General features: G+C 33.0%; 1 protein-coding gene across 1 annotated transcript; it reads right to left on the bottom strand.

Moving 5' to 3' along the window:
* Window positions 1-550: 550 nt before the first annotated feature.
* On the bottom strand, window positions 551-13510 carry LOC117121006 (serine/threonine-protein kinase STK11-like; the record flags this gene model as incomplete). The annotated part of the gene is given in 8 exon segments (XM_033266101.1): window positions 551-1894; window positions 2867-3090; window positions 4140-4197; window positions 5316-5443; window positions 7052-7188; window positions 8414-8546; window positions 8965-9054; window positions 13427-13510. Coding segments are annotated over 8 exon segments (961 nt in total), but the record flags the coding sequence as incomplete, so codon positions are not given.
* Window positions 13511-13710: the final 200 nt, after the last annotated feature.

Raw genomic sequence — 13710 nt, forward strand, 5'->3', positions numbered from 1 at the left:
CTGTTTAAAAGGACAATAGAAACTATTTTTATTTTATTTATAATGTTGATAATATTTATAAAATATGACTCTTCCTTTAAGTTTTTTTGCAAACACTGTGACCAGAGCTTAAGAAATGTTATAACTAAGATTAGAATATAAAATATTAAGCAATAAAACACATGAATGATTTAACTTGAGTTATGAATATTCATATATTCACAAAAATCATAATATTACAGACATGAATATTTATTACAGCATTAATAGTAATTTTAATCGCAGATAGTATTAATATTTTTTACAGATATGAAAATTCATTACTCTTGCCAAAAATGAATATCAGTTATAATCATACAGAATATATGAATATTCATGACACATAATATAAACATTCATCAACTTAGAAAATATATGAATATTCATTACACATAAAATAAATATTTCAATATAAACTTACAGAATATATGAATATTCATAACATATAAAATAAATATTCATAATAAACTTGCAGAATTATGAACATTCATGACACAAAACATTCATCATAAACCTACAGAATATAAGAATATTCAATAATACACTACACATAATATAAATATTTATTACAAGAAAAAATAAAATAATATGGTCAATATGAATATAATAATCATGTAACAGATAACAGGTTACAATCTACACTATTTTTAATTGGATTTTGATGGGTTAATCGGTGAGGAAATTGGTAAAATAGAAATCTATTCAATATATAAACTAACCTACAAAAATCTTACGATATGCCTGTTCATAACAGGTAACATTTTTGGGGAAGGGTGAAATTTACAGAATATATTTATAATTTGTACAATGGATGATTAGTTAATAGTGTACTCATTAGGTATTGCTGATATATTTCTATGTAAAGATTTAATGGTAAATTGATACAACCTTTTCATCACCTTAAGTTAACGAAACCTAGGCTACGTGATATATGTAGACAAGTTAGACTTTTTACCTTAAATCACTGTATTTTATTCTTAACTTCATTTTGGAGAAATTTAGAAACTAAGGGGTGATTTACGATATCAGATATTTATTATTGTTCATCCCAGTTGGAAATTCATTGTCGTTGCTTTTGTTCTTGATTCTTGAATAGCTTTTATTCTAATATTCTAGACTGCATATGTCTTTAAATGTACTGCAAGAATAATGCTAAACTAAATGGATAAAGCTGATGGAATAAAAGGAATCTATAGAATAATAAATGAGTTATGAGAAATACATGTCAGATGAACGTAAATTATCATCTTAACTTATGGTCTATCAAATTTATCTTAATGTTCAGGAATACTAAAAAGGAATGGATGTTAATTCAAATTAGGTACCAATGCCACTACAAATTTACTGAATATCTTTTTTCTCACACTTCTTCCATCACTATTTTCTCACACTAGTTACAACAATATCTCTATATGTAAATTTCTCCCAAAAAACATGTTTTCCTCACACTCCCATACTCCATCCCAATCCGAATACTTCTTCTCTTTCCCAGTCTTCCTAACCTTCCCACATTCTTTAATCCCTTACTACACTTTTCCTCTCTTTCCCACAATTCTTCCCCTTCAGACATTCCTCTTCTTCCCTTCCCACACTTATCCTCTCCCCTCCCATCTCACAACATCTCTCTCACTCACTACTATCAGTATAATACAATATAATACATATCTAATTACTGTACAACTAACATTACTCTTTTGCAAGCTCGCATAAGTCTATGTATTGCTACTGCCCTCTATGGCCTCCGCTGGTGTTTGGTAGACAAGGAATATCTATTGCTGCTTGCAGTTGCCACTAAGTTTTCGTGAACGACTAATCTTCTTCTTCGGCTCCCTGACCTGCTGAACAGAAGGCTCATCTTCAGGTGTGTTGTCCTCAACTATATACAAAGAAAATGTGTACACAAGATTAATGAGCAATGGTACAATGGATGTTTGAGAGTATGAGTGCAGTGCTAGATTATGATTTACCTCAAAGATGCAGAAATTTAAATGAATATATGTACAATGATTGTTCTCTCAAATAGCAGTAAATAGGGCTTTTATTGTCATTGTTAAAATGATCTAACATAAAGACGAGGCTTAAAATAGCAAATCACGATAAAAAATAACGCCCGTTATAAACAAAATTGTCCAAAAATCTTCTTAAACTCGGGGGGTCATCTTATATGCTGGTCTCCTTATATACGAGTATATACGGTATGTAACAGTGGGATATGGATATAATCATATTTGACATCTGTACAGATATATAAACAGCCAGTCATGATTCAATACACAAGAAATATATGCTTTTCCCAGAAAAAAATGTACAAGTCCCACAAACAATTAATTGTTATTATCTTCTTTTATCCTCAATATGCAATTCATTCAACATATTTCTTTATTCAAAATTTGTAAATACTGTATAATCCATTTTTTATTCAACATTCTATTTCATTATTCAAAATTTGTACATATTTTATTACCCAATATTAATTCCACTAAATTTTGCTATTTATAATTAATCTATTTTTTACTAAATATAAAATTGTAAATACTTGTAAATATCTTAATCCTTTTTCTGCTATCACTGTATTAATTTTTTTATTTTTTTTAATCTTTATCATTCTCACTTTTCTTTTTCTGGTTCTCTTTTTAATTGTTTCTCATTGTCTTTTCCTCTTTTCTGTTTTGAAATTTTATATATGCAATTTGTGAATTCAAAGCAAAAAAATGCATGTTCCCACAAATGCACATGTTCCACAGATGCGCATTTTTACATTTGTTTACACTTTCATTTTGTGAAATCATAACAACAGTAACTAAGGGGCGGAGCTTAGCAGAAAGGTAAATTTAAATTTGAATGTTACCGTGGTCGACAGGTGAAGTATTGTAGAGTCCACGGTGGCTCAACTGGACGATCTTACTATCCTCGTAATAAATTTCCTCTTCCATACTCTCCTCAGATTCGCAGGGGTTGTGAAGATTCTCCAGGTAGGGGACGACAGTCATACTCCTCAGGGGATCATTTGATTCATGCAAGGGCGGCAGTGTGACTTCTTCCCCTTCCTTAGGGTGTTTTTTCTGTACCCATCTGGCAACAAGAACAAAAAAAGTAAGGTTAAAGAACCATATTCAGAAGTAAGGTTAAAGAACCATATTCAGTAAGAATTGGTTCTTTTTAATTAAAATTACTGTAGTATCTATTTTGACATGAAAGAAGTTTATATGTCAACAGACTACCGGAGATGGAGCGACTGTGGCAAGGACGACATGGAAGCAGCGGGGTTGACAGAAGAGGATGCAGTAGACAGGAATATGTGGAGCACAGCAATTCGCACCGGAAACCTCACTCAAAAGTGGGAATAAAGCCTAAACTAGGAGTCACCAGACTATCGTACTCATTCTTGGAGAAGAATCAATTAAAACGTTTTTTTTTTTATGTACATCAAGACTGTACACAAAAAGATTGTTCCCTACTGACATGCCCTTCATCTCACAGATGCTCAAGGGCTTTTGGTGCCGCCAAAATATTTATTAACACTGCGATAACCTTTTAAATGTGTTTTTGAATTTGGACTCTCCACTTAAATTATAAATAGCTGCATATCTTCTTTCCAAACTTTATGCATTGTTCATTTTTTAAATCTTTTGTTTTCATTTTTAACCATCAATATGACCTTGTTCAAGCATTCAATTTTTCCACACTCTAAGGCATTTATGAAAAACACCCGATACGCGTAGACTAATTTATCAGAAAATCTGGGCCTAGTTTTCATTGCAAAACCAAATGGCTGCTTTGAAAAATAATTGCCGAAAAACAAACCTCAGTTGTGAAGTTCATAGGAACTAGATGGATTTTTATCAACTACATAAGCAAGATCAGTAATGGTCTGGATCCAGGAATTCTAATATAGAGGGTACCAGGAATGTATTTTAACAGATTGAGGCACCTCTAACACTTGAATTTGAATACATTTTTCCTTTTTTTCGTAATTTTTTACATAATTTTAATCCACCTATGAAGACTATTGTAGCCGCACATGCTTGGTAGTATTCATAAATCACATAAACACCAGAGTTCCATTTTACATCATTTCCACAAATCCCTTACAAAGCATTATGAACGATAATGATACTTACGGATGTAGCTTTATCTTTTCAAGGTTATATCGATCCTTGGGATCTGTTTCTAACATTCCTAAAATAAGAACAAATCATAAAATATTTCAAAAAATGTAACTTAAGTACCATAAGTATACATAAAATATTAACTCTCACTACTGTAAATGTAAACTATATTTGTACTTTTATTTCATCTTGATTACAAATATTTATATGTTAGTTATTTTATCTTGGATTATTAAGGAGGTTTCGTAGCGAATGCGTACGGTTAGTGTGACAGATACGTCATCATTTTGACGTCATACGCCAGCTGCTATCTGCTTAACGTGTGGACGATATGCATATCTCACTCACTACACCTAAGTGAAAAATGCGTTAGGGAAATTTTGGATTTCTAGTAGGATGTTCGTTTATTTTTTTTTTTAAAGTGTAAAAAATAAATGTATCTTTGAATACGTATGTGTCATTTTTGTGACATTTGAAGACAGCAAATTACGATAGGATGCATCTCATTTTGGGGTATCAAAACGTCGGTGCTGACCTTGGTGGTGTCAGGATTTTGTGTAGGCCTAGGCCTACTTGTAGCCAGGCACTTTTGGGTCATAAGCAATAGGGCATATCACAAAATAACCAACACTTCTGGGCAACAAAGGGAGTATTTTTCGGCTACAATTTCCAATTTCAATTTCCAAAACCTTACATACTAATAAAACTTTGAGAAGCATGATGAGAGAAGAGAGATTATAGTCGGCCTAAGCTAAGGCCCTAGGCCGAGGCTACGCCTGAATTGTGCTGTGATTGCGAAAAACACAGAATGACTACGAACCATTACGGATAGCTAAACGTATGCGTACACATATTCGTTCACGTGCGAAACCTCTCTAGTATTATTATCGTTGGGTTGATACAAAATTTTCTGGGTATCAACCCCTGCACACAATAGATGTGTATAAGAGACAGATTTTGACATGAAAGAAGTTTATATGTCAACAGACTACCGGAGATGGAGCGACTGTGGCAAGGACGACATGGAAGCAGCGGGGTTGACAGAAGAGGATGCAGTAGACAGGAATATGTGGAGCACAGCAATTCGCACCGGAAACCTCACTCAAAAGTGGGAATAAAGCCTAAACTAGGAGTCACCAGACTATCGTACTCATTCTTGGAGAAGAATATATATATTACATTACATACCTTTTAACAAACTAGTCAGTGGTTCACCCGTTTCCTTGGGAATGGTAAACTTTCCTTTGCCAATATTTTCAAAGAGTTTATAGATGTTGTCACCAGCGAAAGGGTATTGGCCAGTAGTAATATTGTACCTAAAAGAAACACAAATTTTGCTATAAAATAACAGTGTAATTAAAAAGAATATTGAAGAAAACATATTGTAAAATTTAGAATTTCAGAATCAACAGTAAAAGGTAAAGAAGAAAAAATATTATTTTAATAAAGATTTACTACTTAACTGTTTTATTAAATGTAATTTTTAAAAGATAATAAAAAACATACATATAGTTCATATTAATAACAGTCCTCAACATATTTTAATTTTGCAATGCTAATTACTGCTAATGGAGACTTTAACTTATGTCCTACTTTTCTTTGGCAGGTCATGTATTTCAAATGAATCCAACAACCAAATACATAAATTTATATTTGATATCTGTGGTTTCAGTTTCATTTTTGATGGCTCATGTAGCAAATTGAATTGAATAAGTAAAGCCCTGTCCTGAATATCAAATTTTATTTGACAAAAAAAACATGTGACATGCCTAAATATGGTCATGATGACATCACATCATGACTATATATGGGCACACCATGACTATATATGGGCACATCATGACTATATATGGGCATACAACAGTTTGGACAAAGCTTTATACACAATGCCATAATAAATAAGATATTGTCTTGTATCCACAATTGGTGGATATATAATAGCAGAAACAAAAAAGAAAAAGAAATATAAACTGTAGAAGAAATAATAAACGCTTCATATTCGATCCAATATAATAATCACAGATTTGTATTTAATATTAAATCACATAAATGCAAGTGTTCAATACAATTCTTGAATGTCGCTCAATGTCAGATAAAATTATAGCAAATGATATACTACAGTGACTACTGAGACAATGCACCTATATTACATAAATTATCATAATGTCCATATATTCAAGCCTAGAAGAAATTAGCAAAACGAAATGTAATTCTTAAATCGCTTAAGTAGTTACCGAAGGCGTTATTATCACTCCTACAATGAGATGTGAGCAGGGACACTAAACCATTCGTGCTACTAACATTGAAGCCCATCAAATACCTTACTTGTATCAATGATAAATTGTTTTGATTGTACAACTTATATTATTAATGAGTAACAATACAATTATTAACTGTTTATTATATATTACCATTTATTTTATTATTATTAATACTTTTATTTTTATTACTACTATTTTGTTATTGGGATGTAAAGTAAGATCGACTTAGAAAATATTCAAGTCAGGCAAAGTCGACTTATTCAAGTTTAACTGTACAGTATTTAGATTCTGCACGAATTCTTATTTAAAAGTGTTCATTTGATGGAAATTGGTTGAGTATTAGTTATTAATATTTAATTCATTGAATATCAGCCAAGTAGGTTTTAAGAAAACAGCTTTCAAAGATTCTAAAATCAAGTTTAATATTAAGATTTTTATTTTCAAAATAATTTTAATATATTTTTTAGTTAGATTTAGTTATTGATATTTTGCAAAAAAATGTTCTTTAATATATCTTGTTTTATAAAATGCAAAAGCCTGAAAATATTTAAAATTCCGATATTCAAACGTTTTGGGTGCTTGTGCGAAATTAGAAATTGTGACAAACTTATGTGGGAAAGAAGAGACACGGTTGAAAGAGGATTTGTTGACTACTATACTTACAGAGTGATACCAGATGACCAGATATCTACTTTAAACCCTGAGAAAATCTCCAAGCCATTTGCGATCTCTGGTGGCTGAAAGGCAGGAGAGCCTTGGCTGGTACGACAAGTATCATCCTCAGTAAACTGACCCAAGGCCTACAAAGGATAAAGCGAAACATATACATATTCTACAGTATCCCCTGTCATTTGTAATATTGAATTTCATGCATTCTGCATTGAAATATGAAACTGTTTTGTCACATGAGTGCTACTTAACAAAAAGTGGTAGTATTATGTGTCTACAGCAGTTAAATGGAAATTTATGCTCAGTTTATAAAAAAAAAAAAAAAAGTGGGATTTATTTACATTAGCAAGTGCTTGTTACCTATTTATTCACTAACGCAATGCTATGATACGTCACCATTGCTAATAAATACCATAACCTTAATAACCATAAATAGACATTAAACAACTTGCACGTATTATGAAACATTACAAACTATTGAATTTCATTTATTTATTTTATATTAAATTAAGTTTAGTCTAAAATGCTGGAAAGATTTTTTGTGATCATTTATTCATCCTTTCTTTTGCCATTGTTCTAAGGTGTGCTGAGTTTCAGTGAAATGTACTACAGTACATGTAATAGTCGCATTATTTTTTGAGAGGCACTTGGTAGCCTGTGCTAAATCGTTTAAAATAAAACATAGGCCATGCCTATAACAATAACATCGTCTGCTACTTCCATTAATTGGTTTACTTTCAGTGTCCACATAATGTGTCTCTCTTGCTAAGTTAAACATCTCTTGAAAAAATTCACATTAGTCATCACAGAAGTGCTCTAGTCAAGAGAATTGTAATATCCATAACATTACAGATGAGAGAAAGCTTAGCTCAGTCGGCTAAACTGGCAGAAAATACTGTCTGCGCTAAATCATTGCGATCTTTACATAATATTGGTCCTCAGTTTAATTCCATCCTCTGCTCTCCTAGTATTTCAGGGTTTAATCTCTCGCTGTGGCCCTCGGTTGTGTCCATGATTATGACATTATAGCTATGGTTGTTTCTCCCAACCAGGGGTATAAGTGGGCACTAAAATTTGGAACAACAATGCACCAATTACCAACTCAAAACTACAGAACTCTCAGACCTATTTATACAATCATTTTTATTAATTTCACTTTATCGTAAGTTACAAAAAGCCCCTATTTAGTGGGGTAAATATTTCAAGTCAGCCATTTAGCCTGACCCTAGGCTGACTAAGTTTTAGCTCGAACTACGACCAAAGTTCGTTTTAAGAATACCGGGGTAACATATTATTATTATTATTATTTTATTATTGCCGATATTTATACACGCAATCTTATCTCATGTGTAGTACCTCAGCCACGCCAAGATCGGTTATTTTCAAGGTTCCATCGGTGGTCAGCAGGAGGTTGCCCGGTTTGATGTCCTTATGAATGATGCCCGTACTATGTAAATAATCTAGTCCATCTATTAGCTGTACAAAATACCTGAAGGAATACACATGAAATGATTTAATTATATGTGATATCAAATCATAACTGTTGGGTGGAAGAAATTTTAATCATTAGTTGTGGTAGTCCTGGTTGTTTATATACCTGTAGTTATTCATATATAAGCCCACCTCAGTATAAGCTCAACTTGGGAATAGCTTATCCAATTTCATGTACCAGCATTTTACCAGGCAAGAGCCAGGGTATGGTTAAACTAATTAGCTCAGCTGACTTACAACTTCAGAAAAAAAAAATAAAACAAAATTGGCTTTAAACTGGGAATGCAGTGTTGACCAGAAAGCTATTTTTTTACTTGGCCTAAGTCATTGTAGAGTATGTAAATTTCTAATATAATGGGCTAAATTTAAATGAGCTAAATTTAAATGGCTAAATGTGTTTGAGGTGGTAGACTTACCCATGTGCTTGCCATATCGGTAGCCTCTTATTTACAGAGCTTTCCAAAAGTTCTTGTATGTTACCTACACAGTATTCCATAAATATATACGTGCAACGATTGTCAAGGAATAAAAGTACAAGTTAAATCATACTATATATATAAACTTTATTTATTTACGAGAAAACAGTTGAAGACCAAAACTTAAACAGTTGAAGACCAATTGAACCAAAAACATTATAAAGTAAACTAATACTGCAAAATATTAATATAGGGAAGGTGGTATGAGAAATTAACCATAGTCATCTTCATAACTTATGTAAATTGAACCCTTCAAAAATAATGGAGCAGTCTGTTTTTTACCATAAAACCCATTTCTCATTTACCCCTCCAGCAATAATGCCAATTGCTTTTAAGTCTAGTATATCCAAATATTAAATGTTTTGGTGTTAGTGTCATTGTGAGCTTTATAATTTTTAAGGTTATTTTTGGAAGATTTATTTAAATCATTATTAGGAGATTTCAATTGAAACAATGCATATCTTTGCATGTGTGGGAGGATGTGGGTGTTTGTTTAAGTGTATGTGTGTCTAAGTACAGTACACGCTTGTTTGAATGTACGTGTATGTATGCATGTGCGTAGGTGGGAGGGGCGTGTGTGCTTGATAACTTACGAAAAGCAAAGCAATATATCTATCACTAAGAGTAGAATCAATCCCTATAGAATTACACTATTAATATAAATTTCAAACATAAATGTTTGTCTAACGCATTATCATCTACCTACTTATTCTGGCAGACCTGTTCAGTAAAGCTACGGTTCTCACACTATGCATGAGAGTAAAAATTACCATAGAAATGTGTACAGTGCCTTTTGCCCAGGAGGCTCACTCTTAAATATTTCTATACGGGGAGGTGCCGCATTTACGGGGTATATTTTCAAGGAACTGGTAGCACAAGTGTGGGAAATATGGGGGGAGTTGCAGCATTTAAGGGGTATACTTGTGAGGAATTTGTAGCACAAGTGTGGGAAATAACCGGGATGAAATTGGTAGTTAATGTCCCTGGCCTATCCTGTGTCAAAGTGCCACGATTTTCCAAACCATATTAGCGTTAATTTCAAGCTAGACTGGGTGCTAAGCCAGTAAGCCCCTTGCTAAGCCTACCTTTGGTGCAGCTACGAGATCGCGACCGGACAGAACACTTCTTGCCATTGGGAACCAGTCTATATTGGGCCCTCTCTGGCACTATTGAGTGGCCTTTTTCCTGTCATCTTCCTGAGCACAGTGCGATTTTGGTAAATGGTAGTTGAAGTCCATAAGAATTTTCAGGAAAATAGGTAGCACAGATGTCTCATGTCTTGAAGTGGCTGCAGCACCCCCCTCTCCACCACCCCCCGGTTAGTTGGTATTCAAGTGAGCTCACCGGGGGCTTTTGTCAAGAAGTAGAAAGTGCTGGCGATGTCATCAGGGGCAGATCTCTATACATGGCATTATATGTACTGAAATTTCAATATTTAGTGGCAAATTTAAGAGGAGGAAGGGGGCGGGCATGTGCCCGCCATTAGATCTACGTCTGGTTATTATTTCCCCGAGTAATTGAATCAATAAATTGGAAAATCAGCAGAAGGTACAACCTACTCCACACCCTGGTTTGTACCTTGTTGTGCTGTAATAGATTCTGCAAAGACTAATTCACACAACATCCTACGAGGTACAATAGACTGATTCGGTGATGTTTGTTTACAGCCGGTCACGTGACATAACTTGGGTATACCATGGAAAACATTAAAGTGTAATCAGTGTGAAAGTATAAGAAAAGGTATTGCTATATTTTTTTCAAAAACAACCTACCACTGTTAACGTGAGAAATAATTTGAAAATGAAAGTGAATACGATTGTTCAGAATAGTGTTTATTTACTTATCCTAGCGTTCTCCTAGCATTGTATGCTTTGAAAATTAAGTAAACCTTTGCCAGCCTAAAAATCATAGCGTAGTTCGCAGGTCATAAACACTTGTGCATACCTAAACAGGCCGTAGGTGTGCAGGGGCCTAGGCCTAATATTTGTAGAAAAATCTCAATGTTTGCGGCCATTATCTTTTGGACCATTAGTAAACCCTTAAGGCAAAATTCTCAAGTTCAATTTCCAATCAATTTGGTATAGTTTGCTGGGAATTACAACCTTTACAGCAATAACATAGGACAAACACCGCCATGCCAGTCCACTGTTTTATACATCCAACACCCAAGTTAGGTCATGTGATGCCCATCACTGAATCGGTCTATTATATCCACTACATACTGTACCTACAATAGTTAATAAATCGAAAATTAAATACACCTGCTAGTGGTGGACTGTCAAAGAACAGTACAAATTAGAAATGATTATGCTAATACACAGATAATCCAAAATGTCATCGTCTAAACTCATTAGTTCATCACAAACTTTGCGACTGATACAAATTTCAATGGTAGAAATATGGTACAGGCTTAATTAAAGATCAACCTTTTCTTTATACAATTTTTTGACCAGATACTGTGGTACACGCGCTAGATAAAGCAGCCTATGCCTCTGCATACATATATAGGCCCTAGCTAGGAGTGTAGGCTTTTTTTGGTGATTGGAAAATTAATTATGAAAACGTCAGCCATTCATGTTAGTATTCAATGTTAGTATATACAGTATATGACCCACTAGAAACATATATACGATTCTCTTTTGATGTCATCAACAGTCAGGATTCATCCAACCGGAAAGAAGGATATACCATCATTCTAAAGAAGGGTATTGTCCAAGATACTCAAAACTGTCAATAATAGTAAGTGATACTTGGTTTTTTATTTTAAAGAAAATTATATATTTATATTTCTAAATTTTATGCTTTTGCATCTCAGCTTTACATCAATTTACATGTTCTTCTGTTTTATTTTTCATGTATTTTATATGCCAGAATGAATAAAATTTAAAAGAAAATAGACCATATTTCTAAATATTATACCAGTAGGCCTCTCAATTTGAAAATTTACAATGAAAATAGAAAAATTAAGAAAGTTTGGTATAAAATTTATTAAGATGCATAATCGACTTACTGTTTATGTGATTAAGTTTATTCTTTGCTTTACTTCAGTGTTTAAATAATGAGGTCCCAGATTTTTCATTTCTATTTCTAGCTCCAGTGCACAAGCATATTCATTATGAGAAGCACAATGGTTTTAATATAATTTATAACAAAGAAACACAACTGGTTTCTAGGACATTGAAAATAGTTACGTCCTCATAATACATCGAATAACCTATTGTGTATCCTAATGCTATTGATTTCTTCAGTCAGAAATCGTACTTGACAATGAATCAAGTTCTATATCCTATAATGTACGGATAAAGCTGAAGTACTTCAATAAATAGCATTTGAAAGCCTAGCACATATGATATAAATTGATCTCTATGGGTTATTACCCTTCTCCTTCCTAGTGAATTTCATACAAGTGAATAAGGATTAATTATACTTAGGGCCTGTTTCTGCTAAGCAAAAAAACATGTGTTTTTAAACCGTTATTAAAAAACATGTTTTTTTCCCAGAATAAACGCTTTAAAAAACAAAAATATGGTTAGGAATGCATTAAAAAAATGCGTGTTTTAACACACATTGGTTATTGGGTTAGCATTCAGAAAACACATGTTTTGTGGTACATTTTTCGGATGCAATGTAATACCGTGTATAGTCGTGACCCATCGGTGACCCAAATTGAGCCCTTCATTGATTCGATCGTTAGTTCGCGAAAAATTTGGGGCGAAGAAAACAATGAAATCAACAGGATGACATGCTTTAGGCTTACTATAATTTTTTCATTCTTTCGCAGTGTGTTGTTACAGTCTTTCGAAGCATGCACTATAAATCACAGGACGTAAGGTCGACTTCAACTTTCGTAGGTGACCGCCATTATAAGCTCCGCCTACCTACCAATGCTCTTGTTACCATGTTTTTATTAGTTGCACTTTTCACTAGAAACGTGTTCCGAAGGAATTTAACCGTTCATAAAAAACATGTTTTTGGCGTTATTCAGCAGAAACATGCCTTTTCTGACTATTTCCACTCTATATAAATTCATAAATTATTGAACGCAACATCTTTAATATAAATATAGTGATTTTTTATATTCTATTTTATTTCAAGTCTCACCCAACAGCAGGTAACCCACCCACTTACAGAATGGATTAAGAATGAAATATAAATATATGAATATATACAAATGTAAAAACTAAAAAAAAAAAAAAAATCAGAAGGAAATAATAAATTTATAAATAACAGGCAAATAAACAAAGAACAAACAATAACAAAATCATTAATAAAAAAAATGTCAATAAAAGTGAAGCGATAATAACAATAAAATGAAAAAGTCTCGAGCATAAAGAAACATACATTCAACTGGTGAAATCTATGATACAATTTTTTATTTCTTTCAGAAATGTCAAAAGGATATATTTTTTGTTTCTCGTCGTTGTGCAGAACATCGACTAGGTGGATGACATTCTTATGGTGTAATCTTCTTAATAATTTGATTTCCCTGTGGAGTGATAAAAAAACAAACAGATCATTAATAATGTGTACACTGCTACTAACAGCAGGAAAATCAAAATTAAGATATTTACATAAAAGGAGTTGATATTACTCAGTCGACATTGCTAATTCCGGGAGCTGGAATACTTTCAAGTTTGTTGATAGGGAAGAGGATAATATATTGGTGCTGGAGCGGCAATTCCACAA

Source organism: Anneissia japonica, unplaced genomic scaffold, assembly GCF_011630105.1.
Source record: "Anneissia japonica isolate Jap-2015-1 unplaced genomic scaffold, ASM1163010v1 scaffold287891_len339112_cov183, whole genome shotgun sequence".
NCBI lineage: Eukaryota > Metazoa > Echinodermata > Crinoidea > Comatulida > Comatulidae > Anneissia > Anneissia japonica.